The 17,837-nt window shown below is 36.2% G+C and overlaps 1 protein-coding gene across 2 annotated transcripts in view; it reads left to right on the top strand.

Moving 5' to 3' along the window:
- The first annotated feature begins 7,405 nt into the window (after positions 1–7,405).
- Positions 7,406–17,837, top strand: part of LOC110446839 (kinesin-like protein KIF16B) — a 41,796-nt gene continuing 31,364 nt past the window's right edge. For both annotated transcript variants that reach the window (XM_021492163.1, XM_021492162.1), the window contains exons 1-10: positions 7,406–7,587; positions 9,769–9,838; positions 11,155–11,277; positions 11,402–11,518; positions 12,660–12,692; positions 13,688–13,740; positions 15,624–15,736; positions 16,176–16,245; positions 16,895–16,967; positions 17,232–17,299. In XM_021492163.1, coding sequence (XP_021347838.1) covers positions 7,541–7,587; positions 9,769–9,838; positions 11,155–11,277; positions 11,402–11,518; positions 12,660–12,692; positions 13,688–13,740; positions 15,624–15,736; positions 16,176–16,245; positions 16,895–16,967; positions 17,232–17,299 — 767 coding nt within the window. In that variant the 5' untranslated portion in view covers positions 7,406–7,540. The remainder of the gene's footprint in view (positions 7,588–9,768; positions 9,839–11,154; positions 11,278–11,401; positions 11,519–12,659; positions 12,693–13,687; positions 13,741–15,623; positions 15,737–16,175; positions 16,246–16,894; positions 16,968–17,231; positions 17,300–17,837) is intronic.

The raw sequence follows: 17,837 nt of genomic DNA, 5'->3' as shown, positions 1-17,837 counted from the left end.
GACTGGACACAGATGACCTTCCTCACGTAAAAGATAGGGGCTCAGTGATGTTTTATACAGCAGCCTGGCTACACCAGCCCTATATAGACAGTTCTTGTATACTACTTCTGGAGAGTATGCTTACCGAGACCGGACACAGAGGACCTTCCCCTGGATCGCATGCCCTACTGGCGTATGTAGACAGTTGTTTACTCCCCTTTGGGAGAGTCTAGGTTACATGTTTACAGATTGAGATACAAAACACAAAGGACCTTCCTTAGGATCACATGCCCTACTGGAGTATGAAGACAGTTGTCTTATTCCCGTTTACAAGAGTATGTGCTCAAAGATGGGGATATTTAACACAGATGAACTTAGTCAAGGATAAATGGACTCCATTTAAAAATAAAAATAGATCGTGGATATTTTGCTGGCAGGAACTGGATTATCCTGTATGAGTAAGAAGACAATGCTCCTACTCACCTTTTAGAGATATCACTTTTGGCATTATAGTTTAATGTTCCCTCAAGTGAGGGAGGCAGTGGGTTCTGTTCTCAGACCAGGACATACAAATGTACCAAAGCCCTTTATAACTCATTCACCCCTGAAGATACATTTAAACTCCTCCAAATCAAAGGTTGGAACAGTTCATTCTGAAATTTCAGGGGTGAATGAGTTAAATGGTAGTACAGTAGTGATTTCCAGCTAAATTGTATTGCCCATCACTTTTAAACCTCTGAAAGTCACTTATCTGGTCAGGACTAGATATTCACTCTGTAATATCTGGTCATAATGCAAAAAAAACATTTTTAGCTTCCAGAACAATGAAAAATGTTACAGAATCCGCTTACTGTGACCTTTATTGTTATTTAATGGTATTTGTGATGTGAGATACCATGATGAGAATCAAGAGATTTCTTTATACTTATCAAAATAGAAAGTACTGTTGCCATGAGGCAGCAAACATGACCAGATATGAGTTGATAATTTTCATTTGGTCATGAGCTATGGTGAGAACTGGCCTATTGGCGTGTATGCTTTCACATATATTGTGTCCGGCCTTCTTTTACTGTGAATTATTAATTGTGGAAATAATCTTGACACATTTGCTCTATGAATAAATATCTTTTGAGAGTTATTTATGTAAATTATACAAAAACAATCCAGATGACTTTATTCTAGATTGCTGACCTTGTATACTATTTTTTGGAGGGGATCTAAACAATAAATGATATTCATAATTTGATACTGGTGTAATCAAAACTACTAGGAAGGATGTGCATAACTTATCTACATGTCTTGTACACTGTGTCTGTTGAATGTGTGTATACAAATTTGTTAGTAAAAACTTCAATATTTAAAACATGGTTTAAATTTGATTTGATGCCTTGAAAGCTTTCTCAAAGACATGTGCCATACTGTAAACATACTTATTGTAGCACAGTTTGGCCAATATACGTTTGTTGACCAGGTAGCGCAATTTGTTAGAGAAATAGTATATCAATCTGAAGTCTAAGGTTCAATTATCTGTCTTGTCCTAAAGCTATTTAGTCAGTCCGGAAAAAAATTGAACACTTTGATAATTACAGTTGCAGTGGTAAATATATGGGGATCCTTTAATTGTATATTCCCTCAAACATTACTGATGATTGATAAAACATAATAATTTCATAAGATCACACTCTAAAAATAAATAAAAATTAAAAGTACAAAAACATTCTCAGAGTTGTATAAAAAGTGAGAAGCCTTGTTTTAGAAAATGCAAGGGTAAAGAGCCAACGTCAAGGAACGTTTACATTCATCCTCTAGGTTGATGTTGATAAAGTAACCCTTTAGTATATCACTGACTGGTGTATGAAATTTCAACAACTGAGAAAAACAACAAATGTATTTATATACTCAATCAGGAAATGCCGCAAGATAAACAAGGGTATATTAGCACTGCTTTCTTGTAAAGAACATATCAACAACCAAGCATGTATATATACTACATGTACTTAAACAATTATCCCATTTAGGAAAATTGCTGGGAAATGTTGAAACATCACATTATACACAGAACGTATGAATATTGCCATACCTTCACCTTCGAAGGGTGTTCAGAGATCGGCGACAGGAATAATTGTGTGAATTCCATGGATTTTTGTTGAAATCTCGGCACCATGCAGATCACCATGTAAAGATTCTGTAGCATTGAAACTGTCCTTGAACTTTAAAGTTCCGGAGAAATTGATTTCAAGAATAATTGTGTGAACTTTCTTGAAATGTAAAAAAAACTTAGTCAGAAACCCGCAAACAAGCCATATATATCTATTTTTTTCATCTTCGGGTAAAGTTGCTAAAACTGTGATTGACCCTAAACTTGAATGTATATAACTTTGACCTTCCAATGACCTCCAGAAATTGACATCGGGAATACTGTTGTGAGGTTTCAAGTTTGGTTGAAAACTCTCGGAAACTTGGGGGAAATGCCAAATGTATCATTTTCCAATCTTCCAATCATCATAGAATGATTCTATAGTTGTGATCTTGACCGTAAATGTTTGATATTAATTTTCCACTTGACTTCATGACTACTAGTAAGCAAGTGACGTTCCATGGTATTTTATTGAAAACTGTAGTCAGAAACCTGCAGACACGCCATTTGTAAACGGACGAACAGGATGACTTCAATGTTAAGTAATTAAGCAATGAATATTTTAGCAAATGTTGTTATGGTCCTATAACACACATTGCTATTGATGACAAACTTGATAAAGCCTGCCAGGCTTTATGTAAATTTGTCAGCAATAGCAATGTGTGTTATAGGACTATAACACTATTTGCTAAAATATTAATTATTTATGTTTACATTTTGATATAGTAGTTACGCTTTATTTAGTTATTTCAAATAGTTCTTTGAACAGCAAATTAAGTCTTGACAGCAATGAAATTGATGACATCACAATATAAATAGAGATTGATGACGTTACAATAGCAAATCTTGTTATAGTCTCATAACAGCATTTGCCTTCTCAATGCATTGCAATGGAAGGATGCAGAGCAAATATTAATATTCCGAAATAACTGTCCGGCTTTTATGAAAACATTCTCAGTGATACTGTGCTGATTCTTTGGCACCGATTTAAAAATCTTTTCACTATTAGAAAATCCTACCGTGAAAATTACCGCCCGATTTCCCTGACTTGTAAATTATGTTAATAATCTGTTGTCTCTGCCCGCTTCAGCTTGGCTTTAGCACACCCATGCACAAGAGAAAAGAAATAAAGTAAAACAAAAGGCTGATATAATTCAGTAAAGGCATCTCAAAAGACTTTGAAGCTACATGTAGTTAACAAATGTGCTAGTAATAGATTTTAGCGAGGAATTTGACATCGTCAGTCGCCTCTTTTTACAACTATGTACATGGTTTAGTAGGGAAAACTGACGACATGAAGAACACAAATCGTTGTATTAGATTTTGCAAAATCTAATGATGTCGCTATGAGCTACAGACTTCCCTCGTTCTATTCGTGATTTAAATGTAGCTGGCTGTGTTAACCTCTACATCGGATGCGCAAACTCTGCGAAGATCCTGACGAGTCGGCTACATGGGAAAGAAGTGGAAAAGGGTTACTCACTCCATAGTCGCTGTATAAACCTGTTATGAGTTGGTTAACATTCTTGGTAACCTTCTAGTTGGTTACACTCTTGGCGTGATTTCATTGATCAATATTTTCTAATTATGACGTGAGGTAACAATGCTTTTTGTTACACCTCAAGTGAATTTCTAGCTATTTGATTGGTTGGAGAAAATTAAACAAAAATCTCTGTCACCCTCCAAAAATACATTGGTTTTAAGGGGCGCGGATGATATTGCCATGAGACAGTGAAAAACATCACATGCGCAAAAAATGTGCGTGCACCGCTTCGTTTCCCCACCGTGATGGTCACAAGAACGTTTGACGGCAACAGCCAATTTCATCAGGCGCCGGTGCGATAGCGATTGCAAACAGCAGACTATCAACAAACAAGATGTCATTATCGAGGTTTGCTGCCGTTTCTGAGCTACATTGACTTTTGGTGTAATAAAATAGATATTACATTCATTAGCAGGTGGCAGTGAATATTGTCAACCCTCAAAAACCCATTGTCACCTGCTAATGAATGTAATATTTATATAGTGACGTCATCTTCCAATGTGACGTCATAGTTCATAGCAATTGTTTCCCCGAAAAGAAACAGGAATAATGAAATCCCCCCTCGAGAGCCCCGTTCAAGCGTTTCGGTGAGCGCGACTCAGTGTTGAAGCAATGGCATTGCATGCATCATTGATACTAATATTTATTTGGTAATAAAACAATTGTTTCAATGCTATTTGGGGAACAGTCAAAACAATCTAGCGGCCTCGAGCAAACAGTTCTCCAGGGCTTCCCCGCCCTACCTCGGGATGATAGTTTTGACTGTTCCCCAAATAGCCATGAAACAATTGTATACTATTCCCTCGAGAAACATACGTTTTCCTAGATATAATACCTAAACGGTGTGGGAGACAAAAAGGTCCTCAAACTTGTTTTGGTTGATTATCATTTTTATCTTACTCTCGTTAGCTAATTTTCAATTTGTTAACGACATTTGTTTTTATACAATTTGAAAATTAACCAACTCGAGCTAGTTAGATAAACATGAAAACCAACCATCATGCGTTGGGGAACCTCCATTTCACCCACACAAAAAGTACTTCTCCATCCATCACACCCAAACCCCTTATTGCACAGGGACATGGCCATGGGGATTTGTTATGTGGACCTAAAATGAGCTGTAATAACTTAAAGTATCGGGTCCCTGTGCCATAATCCACTCCTATTGCCTCAATCATGGAAGCTTGGATACGGTCGATGAGGCAACATGTGCCTTACCATTTCTTTGCCAGAGGGCCACGATTGTGGCCCAACAAATGTTCATTTACAGAAAGTTGACTTTATTTTCTCTTTTTAGACTCACATTTTTCCTAATCAGAAAGACACCTTTTTGATGTATTTGGGCAAAGCTAGAGTATCTGTACTTACTAATAAATTATAAATGTCTAGAACTGACAGTAAACATAAAAATATGCCTTGTTGGTGTTGTTTATCCGATAATCCTGCTGTGTTTTCACAACGAGAAAGGAAAGTCCTATGGAAAAAGGTGTAGAAATCCCTGAATATTTAAGCTTATGTGACACTCATTATAATCTTCATGAATACACGTCCCAGTAATCGTTCATGTTATAATTTGTGTACATGTATACATATTCCAATAAGGTATTATAAACAATCGCCAAACGTCCAAACTTGTGAGTAATTTATTTTACTTTTTTTTTCTACAAATTCCAACTGTTTTCCCACAAATGTTATTGAAATAAATTGCTCAAATGTATTAGTTTAGATATTGCATGGAACGTAATCTACATAATCCGGATCCGGTTTTTATTATCGACCTTATATTCGGTCCCGGCATTTCGTCTCTGTAGTATGCCAACCTTGTCTTTCATGAACACCTGCATTCTGTTACGTACCTAATTAACAGCAGAACTAATTTTAATCTAATTTGTGGAGAGAACCTCATCAATAAACTTAAATATGAGGATCCTAGATATATTCGTATTTCCTGTGTATTCATAAAACAATCTTTAAAAGCGAGGAGGGTATGCTTTTGCCTCATACGTTAGCGATATATGTTTATTTGTGATTGACTTGTCCTTTGCCACATAATTAATTTGTAATAATCGAAGTGCAAATACATGTAAAGAAACAAAGTTAATAGTAGCGGATTTGCTTTCTGAATAATTATATATATATTGTTTACTAGTAATACGTGTCTATACATTCCACTCTTTCCATTGCCTAAATTTGGTCCGTTATTCCCGCAATAATATCAGTTCAGTTCCGGACACGTACAATCATACGAGATCTCAGGCGCGTAGCTAGCCCCTTTACCATGTGTAAGCCCGACATGGGGTTGCCGAAGGCAGCCCCCCCGCCCCCGGAAGCGCGTAGCCCGAGGCAGGGGGAGGGTATGGGAAGTGGTCTTCCCCCTCCCGTAATGGGGTCTGGGGGATCTCCCCCATGAAAAATTTGTTTTTTTAGATCGTCCCAGGAGCCATTTCCCACGTCCTGATGTCCGTTTTCTCGTTTTAATCCGCAAGAAAAAAGTCTTCTTTTTTTATATATATACCTATTTACGTGGATCCAGTGTAATTCTGAAGATTAACCGTCGGTATTGCTTTGTACACCCTCCATACATACATTGTCTGGTTTTTATCTAATCTTGATAAATGCATTTGATACTTATGCATTAGTGAACATGCAATTGGGTTTGTTTTACTCATAATCTGATTCGAGTTAATTGGGAAGCGATGTTACCCCCACTGTCACCTTTACTCAGTCTCCCACACAGTTTCGTCTTCTGTTTGTGCTTTGTGACTGGTTCCTTATACTTGCTCCTATTATTTGTTGGGCATTTCGAGAAGCAAGGTTGCCCCACTAACTATTAACAATGTATCATATCTGAGGAATTACATATGTATACTATATATTCAAAACTTAAAATCCACTTTATAGTATCAGCAAGAAAAAAAAACACGTCATGAAAACCTATACTTGTCAAAATCATGTGCAAGTCCGGGCTTATTGGCTTACATGGTAGCTACGCGCCTGGATCTGTTGACATTTATTCATTGAAATTGTTTTTTTCTGTTCTTACACCACTGCTACATTTCAAAGTATATACACTTACATACACATATATATTTTTTCAAAATGGCAATGACCCAAATAACTAATTATATAAGTCGGTCCCTGTAAAAACCGGCCAAATATTTCGGTCCCAGTCATATCGGGTTAAAACAGGTTACATTGTAGTGTCCGGTCAAAGCGCCTAATGGGAATATAAAATTATTATCACCAAAATAATCTCTATAATCAGTAAATACACGGCGTACATTTGTCATATTGACAATGTTTTTTGTCCTAGATGGTCGGAGATGGATTCGACAATATTCAGTCGAACGGACAAGTTTCCATTTTTTTTCAAGTGTATCTTTTTTTTCAACAGGACTTCCCACAACACAGAAATACGAATGGTACGTTAGGAACCACCGCCACTTAAGTTCTTTTATCATAATAATTCAAAACCATAGTATGGATTTTTGATGCATTTAATCGAAGGTTACACATTTTGTACCTAGTCAAATAGTTTAAAATACACACACACGGTTATTTGTTTTGCTCCTTAGGCTAATCAATAATTAAGATTGACACTATGATTTTAATATTTGGAGCAGATTTTGCTACAACAATAAACGTTATTTAAAGATTTCCCGCTAAATATATCTAATCCGACGCGTTTCTATTTATGGATAATCGTGTGATTCCCTTTACTTCCGGTGCTAAATCACTCATGCGATTCAAAACATGGCGACTACAAGATGTCAACGTCTAGGCACTCTGCGCTCAGTGCTGTGTCTATGTAGTGTTGCAAGACGTATATAAGTTTATTCGTGTAGGATTAACCTGTATATATTGTGAATAATCTGGTCAAAATGACTTCTGTAAAGGTAGCTGTACGGGTCAGGCCCTTGAACCAAAGGTAAGGAAATATCGATATGTCCTATATATAAAAACTTATTTCAGTCATTTGTGGGTCAGCCGAGCATAAGTCATCGACACAGCTAGCAGCTAAGTCTGTACGAGCTGTCACGCAAACGTGATGCAGTTCGAAACCTGACTGTCACGGAAACATTTTGTCATATTATACTGTTCGCTATACGTTACTTACCGTGTTTTCCGAATCTGAAACTGAAAGGGTAGTATATATACCTAGCGTCCTCAATATTACCGCCGGGGCTTCTGAACGGTTATGATGTAAATATTGACATAAGCATAATACCTACATCAGCTGTCACGAGGTTAATCTCAATGTATGCACAGCTGTGGCAGCGCTAGCTCTGTATCAGAAGCAGTGGCTCGGGAGAATAGTAGATCACAAATATATGTTTCATGTTACCTGGCCACAAATTAGGACCAGTACTAGTATGATACATGTAGGTGTACTGGATACACACAAAAAAACCATACATGTGACTCTATGTGTTAATACTCAATTATATTGTGTTCATGCAGCAATTTACCTAGAGTATAAGGTCGTTAAGTTACAATATTCTTCCAGATGTTCTTTGGTTATACCTATTTTTTTTTACAAATGTCTAAAACAGTTATGCAGATTATAAAGCAAAAAAAAAAAAGGTTTAATATTGAAAAAATAAGAAATAAATATTGCTTGGTTAAATGATAAAGATGGGAAGACAGGACATACTTATATATATTACTGTGCCCCTTTGCATCCTGTGGCATCGTTATAATATTCATTGTCAGGACTCTTCTGACTTCATTTTTTCAATTTCATCAAAGTTTGTACAAAGATCAAGTATTAGCATACAAGTTCGTATATCAGGATCCCAAGGTCGACGCCAAGATTAGTGCATGCATGTAGCCACGGAATTAGATTTGTTATCTAAGTCCGTGATGTAGCTACATATTTTAGGTCAAGGGGGCATTAATGATTTATGTTTCCTATAGTTTCATTTTGGTTTATAAACTGTATACAAGTGATATGTACGATAAAAGATGTATATTAAAAGTACATGAGAAACATCCACATTCAAGTTACCGTATGTCACATTTAAAATATTCAGACAGCTTTCATATTTGAGTCAGTGGGTTAATTACTTTTCCTGATCCCTCAACCTATTATTTTTAAAGTACCAGTACGTGGTGTATGGCCACCCAGTTGGGATCATGCAACCTCATGTACATGTATGTACACATGTGAGAAATTGAAGAAATGAACAGATCTTCCTTTCTGTTAATATTAATGGGCGTATTGGTCGAGTGGTTAACACTTCAAAGCCTTCCACACAGGCGGCCGGGGTTCAATCCTTGAAGTCGTCGCAAGCATGGAATATTCAGAGAAAGTGTTTTTCTCCTGCCCACACAACTCCAATAAACCAGGTGGAGTATAAAATGGTCTGGAGTGAATGTTGGGGTATCTGTGCGTGCTGTAGCATTTAAGTGAGGTGGCACTATAAATGATGCCATTGGAAGCATGGTCCCACTACAAACAGAACACAATATAATACATCTCCAGCACCCACGCAGGCATACACATATATACACATGGCCAGGTGGTATAGGACTAGTAGTTAGTGCCTGATAAGGAAGCTCCTGTGAATTCCTCAAAATTGTATTGTTAATGTATATGCTAATTGTATAAATTGTATATCTTTGTACTGTAAAATCTCTTTAGAGTGGCTTATGTTACCTAGATCTGGGCTTGTTAAAAGTATCTCGCCAAGTTAAGCCTCTATCCCTGTTGGAGTATCAATGTTTTTTGATGGTATCTAGATACACATTCAAAATCGGCAAAATGTTTGTACTCTTTGAACTGATAATAAAAATATCAGTTACTTATTGTGTACACATGGAGTCAACTTTTGAAATTATACCTGGGACAAAGCAGACAGTACTTATAGTAGTCCTAAAATATTTTCTGAATTCAGATTACTCATGCAAGTGTGCATGCACTTATACATTTATGCAAAACCTCTGTGATATTTTATAACAAAAATATACAACATTTATATAGTGCCCTATATAATTTGTAAAATTACTATCAGGCATAAAATATAGTTGAACATATATAAATTAAATCGGATTATTAAAGCAATATCACACTAAAAATATGATTTTACCTCTGACACATATTTTTCAGGGAGAAGGACTTGGAGAGTAAGTTCATCATTGCAATGGATGGAAAGAAAACAACCATTGTTAATAGAAAGGTAAGATTTGTACTTGTTGTGTTTAGTTTGATTCCCTGTTGAAGTGTACTTGTATTGTACTCGTACAGTAATATACCAATATACTGTATCAATCCCCTAGCAGTACCTGTGAGCTTATGAAATGCAACAACTTCCGTCTTCTATCCATCCATTCCTTCTCTTAGCTTCTACTACAGAGCCATAATTCCTAGAGGCTTTTTATTTGGTCCTAAGCTTGCTGTTTAGCTAGCTAGGCTATTGATAATATTTTTAGACCACCACCATCTGAATTAAAATCGCCCTTCGTCTGTGGTCCGTTGTCCCTCCGTCTGTCCATCATCTACCATCCATCAACCATCCTTAAACAATTCTTGTTATCACTATTTCTCAGAAAGTATACTGAAGGGATCTTTATCAAATTTGATATGAAGGTTCCCATTGGTCCCTTGTTGTGCATGTTTACTTATGAGACTGATCAGATAAGTACTGAAGGGGTCTTTCTCAAATTTGATAGTAGCTAGGTTCCCCTTGGTCTCTTATTGTCAGTTTTATTAGCTCACCTGGTCCGTTGTCCATCGTCCGTCCGTCAACGTTTTCTTTTAAACGACTACTTCTGAAGAACTGGAGGACCTAGGGTCATGATATTTGGCCAGTAGGTACCTGGAATGAAGTGCTATAAAGTTCCCTCATTAAAATGACCTTGACCTACTTTCAAGGTCACAGGGCTCAAATATGTTAAAAACTTCAAACAACAATATCCTAAGAACCATTTGGACTAGAGTCATGATACTTGGGTATGTTATGAAGACCAGCAGTGCAAATCTTTTTCTTATTCACAGTAATGAGTTCAAAGGTCATCGTTAAGTGCTAGCCGGAGTCGAACGTCAACGTGGGTTATAAGCTTTAAAATAACAATTTCAAATTTCAAACAACAATATCTTGAGAAGCATTTAAGAGATGTTAAAATGTCTTGTGTTCTAGTTACCAAATTTGGTCTGAAGTAACCTATATGTCAGTTTCATGTAACAAAAGAAACAGGTGAGCGATACAGGCCCTCTAGACCTCTTGTTTTAATCTTATAATGTCTTATTTAAATACGAGAGTGAATGGCTGTCAAACAATGTCAAAAATCTTTGCATGAGGTCAACTTGTTTTAGTTGTATTGCTGAACTACTGTTTGTTACAATATATTATCAATGATTTTTCTTCTACATGTAACTTACAAAGTGATTTACCAGAGGAAGTTGTTTTGAGCAAATTAAAGTGTCTGATCTGATGAGGTTCAGATGCATTGAACAAGCTTTGAATCAAATGATAAATTTGATTGATGTTCACAGGTTTCTGAAATGGGTGCTGAGGGTGACCACGCCAGGGAAAATATGCGTCTGAAGGAGTTCACATTTGACCACTCCTTCTGGACGGTTCTTAGGTCTGACTCCAATTATGCCTCCCAAGAAGAGGTAAGTATTTATATCAATTAGCATTTATATACATGATATAGCATATATCATATTGACGTTCATATGGCGCTATGTCTTTGTTATTGGATCTGTTAAATGGTCTAGGACTTGATCTATTTTGTAGGTGTTTCAGTGTCTGGGACTGGACGTGGTGGCCTCAGCCTACGATGGCTACAATGCCTGTGTGTTTGCCTACGGACAGACAGGGTCAGGGAAGAGCTACTCTATGATGGGAAGCCATGTACGTATGTGTCCCAGGCTGCTAACCAACCCTCCATCTTCATATGACCCTGTAGGCTGTTGTGAGAATGCTTACTCTGATCAGGCCCCAGGATTATTAAACGGTTCTAAGTCTAAAATTGTCTGAAGGTTTTGAAAAAGCAAAACACAAATAACTTCATGAACAGAGACGTCATATACATGATTAGCTAAGCAAAAACTTAAGTCTAAGATTGTTTCATGAGCCCGGGGCCAGACAGAATTCTATCAAACCCCTGATGGTTGTTGGCTGAGTTATGGGTAGTGTTACAAAAATAGTTCACTATAGGTTTCTCTAAAATACTGTAAATGTGGAAACTTTCCCAGTCAAATTTTCGCCTTATGCAATAAAATCCATTTTCGCTCAATAATTTCGCCCTTCACATTTGATTACTATATTTTTAAAACACCTAACACTGTTCGCTGTTATGATAAATTTGCCCTCATTGTAATGTCTATCATCCATCATGTTATATTTAGCTCACCTGAAGGGCCAAGTGAGCTTATGCCGTGGTGCAGCGTCTGTCCGGCGTCAATATTTTACTTTAAACTAATTCCTCTCAATAACCATAAGGCCTAAGGTGATGATATTTGGCCAGTAGCATGCTGGGATAAAGGGCTACCAAATTTGTTCAAATGAATGACCTTGACCCACTTTCGAGGTCACATGGGTCAAATGTCTTTAATCTTCAAACAACTTCTTCTCAATAACCAAAAGCCCCAGGGTACTGATATTGGGCCTGTAGCATGCTGGGATGAAGGGCTACCAAGTTTGTTCAAATACATGACCTTGACCTACTTTCAATGTCACAGGGGTCAAATCTCGTAAAATCTTCAAACTACTTCTTCCCAATAACCAAAAGGCTCAGGGTGATGATATTGGGTCTGTAGCATGCTGGGATGAAGGGCTACCAAGTTTGTTCAAATGAAAAGCTTTGACCCACTTTCAAGGTCACAGGGGTCAAATGTGTTAAAATCTTCATATTCTTTATTAAAAAAGTACTCAAACAGAAACATATACATTTTTTGTGCTAGCATATACTTCATTATAGATATAAAAAAAAATCATATACTTTATGCTATTTGTGATAACTGTATTATAATTTGCGCTTATTATTTTGCAGGATGACCCTGGGTTAATTCCTAGAATTTGTCAGGTAAGGAATTGAATTCATTTTTAGAAATCTTGTTAGATCAATGGTTGGAAAATTATATATAACCTCAATTTTCAGATACTGATTATGAGCTGGTTATACCCAGATACCAGTAGAATATAATGTACAATTGTTATAACAGTGTTGCCGAGGTTTAACCAGGAAAATGTATTTCAATATTTTTTGAAGGAGTATTGTACTGTGAAAGTGATTTCAATGTGAATTTAAGAATGGAACTTATTGCATCTTTGAAAAGATGAAAGTACAAAGGACTTAGGGGAATAAAGGGTCATTTCCGGCGTCAGGGGAATAAAGGGTCATTTCCGGCGTCATCGGGGATTTATAATTAGTTGTTATATTTGTCATCTGGAATAAATGTAGTACGCAAATATGAAATTTCAAATTCATTTGACAACTAGTTTAAGAGAAATGGCATTACAAAGAGAGACGTAAACGTGCGTTTTCATAATAAAATGGGTGAATAGCGTCTGTTGTGAACCATTTCGTTGAAAATTGGCCATTTTGAAGGAAATCAACTAAACGCGCTTCAATTTTTGAAAGCCTCCGCATGCAACAAACAAATTAGTATTTGACATGTTTAACAATGTTATACCAGTACTTGTTCATTCGTAGCAAGGAGTTTTTGTTTGTCACATACAGAGGCTTTCATTTCTGCATACTAACTGACCAAAAACACCATATTTTGGCTATCTCTGCATAGCAACACAGTTTTGTTGCTACAGTGTATGGTAGGGTATCTATGCATGAGCACTGGAACAAATCAACACCGTAAAAGATAGCTCCAATTAACCAATATTGTGTTTATAACAGGAATTAGCAAATAGAGTCAAGTTGAAATTTTCACTTCTTATGAGTCCAATAATGACCAATACCACTCCAAGTCCTTTGGGGTGAAAAGATATTTTTTTTAGTACCCAGGTCAGTAAAACATTGAAATCAAACCATAGGTTATTGAAAACTATTCATTTAATTTACAGGAGCTGTTTTCACGAATGACTGATGAAGATACCAGTTATAAAGCTGAAGTTAGGTGAGTGGGTTAATGGACAAGGTAATGATGATGAGGATAGCTTATTGTATGTAAGCGGGTTTATGGACAAGGTGATGATGATGATGATGATGAAGAGAGCTTATTGTATGTAAGTGGGTTTATGGACAAGGTGATGATGATGAGGAGGAGGAGGAGAGCTTATTGTATGTAAGTGGGTTTATGGACAAGGTAATGATGATGATAATGATGAAGAGAGCTTATTTTATGTAAGTGGGTTTATGGACAAGGTGATGATGATGAGGAGGAGGAGGAGTAGAGCTTATTGTATGTAAGTGGGTTAATGGACAAGGTGATGAGGAGGAGGAGGAGGAGGAGAGCTTATTGTATGTAAGTGGGTTTATGGACAAGTTGATTATGATGATAATGATGAAGAGAGCTTATTGTATGTAAGTGGGTTAATGGACAAGGTGATGAGGAGGAGGAGGAGGAGGAGAGCTTATTGTATGTAAGTGGGCTTATGGACAAGGTGATGATGATGATAATGATGAAGAGAGCTTATTGTATGTAAGTGGGTTTATGGGCAAGATGATGTTGATGATGAGGAGGAGAGCTTATTGTATGTAAGTGGGTTAATGGACAAGGGGATGATGATGAGGAGGAGGAGAGCTTATTGTATGTAAGTGGGCTTATGGACAAGGTGATGATGATGATAATGATGAAGAGAGCTTATTGTATGTAAGTGGGTTTATGGGCAAGATGATGTTGATGATGAGGAGGAGAGCTTATTGTATGTAAGCGGGTTTATGGACAAGGAGATGGTGATGATGAGGAGGAGAGCTTATTGTATGGAAGCGGGTTTATGGACAAGGTGATGGTGATGATGAGGAGGAGAGCTTATTGTATGTAAGTGGGTTTATTGACAAGGTGATGATGATGATGAGGAGGAGGAGGAGTAGAGCTTATTGTATGTAAGTGGGTTTATGGACAAGGTGATGATGATGAGGAGGAGAGCTTATTGTATGTAAGCGGGTTTATGGACAAGGTGATGGTGATGATGAGGAGGAGAGCTTATTGTATGTAAGTGGGTTAATGGACAAGGTGATGGTGATGAGGAGGAGGAGAGCTTATTGTATGTAAGTCGGTTAATGGACAAGGTGATGATGATGATGAGGAGGAGAGCTTATTGTATGTACTACTTTATCCTATTGCATGGCATTATACTTCAAAGTTTATTATAAAAAATAAAAGGTTCTTTTGTGCTGAGAAAAAACAGAGAAAGATGGTCAGTTTTCATGTATCGGTGATATTATAATATTATCTCTAGGCATTCAATAATGAGCACTAAGTACAAGTTTGTTTTATGCATGTTCTCTTTAAAAGTGTGCAATTCCATCAGGGCCAACAAGAAAAACATGAATAACATGAAGTTTAATGGTCTCATTTGCATATCCCGGTTGAAACTGTTCAGGTGGCGCAGAAATATTCCATGATAAACGACCACACTTGGACCGAACTGTATAGGCAGAGCACAAAAATGCAATTTTTTGGTGAATAAAAAGCAATATATTAAGAAAAATGAGTCCTTCTTGTGAAGCATTAAAAAATATTATAACGTATCTTAAAATCTTCATGTGTATTGACTTGTTTTATAAATAAATAAGTTTTGGTCAGGAACGTCTGGACCCCTCAATCTACACGTGCTGAATATTCCTGAGGTCAGCCTTGGTTCAGATCTGCGCCTGTCATTTTCTTTCAGGTTCCACCATTTCAACTGATTGGAACGGATAGGCTAAAGGGGTCTATGTTAAAGGCATTTCTTTTCAGAATAATTGTCATATACACAGTCACCTCAGTCTGCAAATCTTTGAAATAACATACAGAAATATGCGGTAACAAAAACATTTGATCAATGTCTTTTACAGTTACTTGGAAATATACAACGAAAAAGTGAGAGATCTGTTGAAGCAATCCTCTGCAAACAAACTGCATAGCCTTCGTGTACGAGAACATCCCAAACTCGGCCCCTACGTACAAGGTAGGCCTTCTGTATACACATAAGTTTTAAATGCCAGTTAATTTCTGGAACTGATTCCATAAGATGCAAGAATACTATTCAGTATAGATAAACTGGGAAAATATTAACTGAAAAAATAATACAAAAAAAAAAGATTATCTGGTATGTATATTTTTAACTTAAAATAAAGGTTTCATTATTCGTGATAAATCAACATTTTAAAATATAAGTCATGTTTAGATTGTTCTTGTGTTCTTTAATTTTCCTTTTGCATAAAGATAATGTATTAGAAAATGTATTCCTTTCACAATATGACTGGATATAAGTTGAAAACATTATTGAAATGTATACGATAACTCTGAGTGTGGTTTGTATGGAAATTTTAACTAACTTTTTGAGTTATAGCTGTTAGATTACTACTTCACTGATGAATTTCTGTCCTGCTTTCACTTGTTTTCAGATTTGTCCAAGCATACAGTTGATGATTATGAAGACATCAAAGGCCTCATGGATAGAGGAAATTCTATCAGGTATATACATGTACTTCTATCAAGTTTAGCCTCTCGCAGTTATTCATAAATATTTCTTAACGATTTGTGGAATTTGCTCATAATATTCAAAAGAATATTGTAAATAATTACAATTTATATGACACATGTATCTGAATTGAAATTGATATGTTACAAATGAATTATTTTCACTGACACAAAGATAAGGAGATAAGGCATAGGTCAAAAATCAAATGTTATGTTCAGTAGTCTTAGAATGAAAAAATTGGGTCAAACTGGATAGATTATAGTTAGAAGAGAGTGGAAAAAGTAGCACTTATATCTGAAAAAGTTTTAAGTATTTTATGAAACTGAAATGAATTTAAAGATGAATTAATATCCTGGGTAAGTTGGTTACGTAGGGAGAATATTTTAAATCTAACAAGTGATAATTGATTAGCATAGGTATCCATTAAGTGTCTGAGTTAATTATCAAGTATAATCTACAAGCTTAAATCATAGACTGGAGGTGATAAAATCTAGAGTTATATGGGAGAAACACATTTTAGTTATTAAGAAAAATGAAAGGATCATATATAAAAAAGAAATTCATTTACACATGAACTTAAGTATCTTATGACAAGATATGAAATCTGGATACCTGTATCTAGGTTGTTTTCTTTCTCTCCAGAACAACAGCAGCCACGAATATGAATGATACCAGTAGTAGATCCCACGCTATATTTACCATAGTGTTCACACAGGTACGTAATTCACTGATGTATAATTTCCGTCAATTTCGTTTTATGAATACTTATTTATTAGTATTGATGCTTCAAATATTCATAATTTTTTAATGAATTTTCATTGAAATGAACATTTACAGATATTTTGTCATGGTAAATTTTTTACATATTGTATTAAAATTATGTCAAGAGTTGATGTTTAAATATGTTAGCAAAATTGATTTCTATTGGCTCAGAGCGTTTTTCATTAGTATCCGAGACTTCAAAATATTTGTTTTATAGGCCAAATTTAAGAATGACATACCATGTGAAATGAGCAGCAAAATACACTTGGTGGACCTGGCTGGGAGGTAAGACTACTGTGTCGGTTATTGTTGGTAGACCCTCTTCCAAAAAGTCTATAGTCACTTAAAATCATTAGGATATAACAATTTATATAAAGAGGGCCATACTGTAGTCATTTGTCATTATACTATTTCATCAAAACTCTCTTCTTTGTTTATTGTCATCACATTGTCCTTGTATCACAGGTAAAATAAAATTCTCCTTTGACCTGGATTGGATACTTAACTCATTGACCCCTGAAGACACATTTGAACCCTTCCAATTCAAAGGTTGGAATAGTTCATTATGAAATTTCAGGGGTGAATGAGTTAAAGATGATGATTAAAACAAAGTCTGTAATTACTGTCATTAGGTCACCTGAGACAAAGTCTCAAGTGACCTATTGCGATCGCCTTTTGTCCGTCGTCGTCCGTCGTCCGTCGTCCGTCCGTAAACAATTTACATTTTCGACTTCTTCTCCAAAACCCCTGAACCAATTTCAATGAAATTTTGCAGGGACCTTCCATGGACAAAGGTCAACAAAAATAGTTGCCGGTTTAGTCC

This window comes from Mizuhopecten yessoensis, unplaced genomic scaffold, assembly GCF_002113885.1.
Source record: "Mizuhopecten yessoensis strain PY_sf001 unplaced genomic scaffold, ASM211388v2 scaffold3015, whole genome shotgun sequence".
Lineage (NCBI taxonomy): Eukaryota > Metazoa > Mollusca > Bivalvia > Pectinida > Pectinidae > Mizuhopecten > Mizuhopecten yessoensis.
The sequence above is the reverse complement of the archived record's forward strand: the minus strand, read 5'-3'. Positions and strand labels throughout refer to the sequence as shown.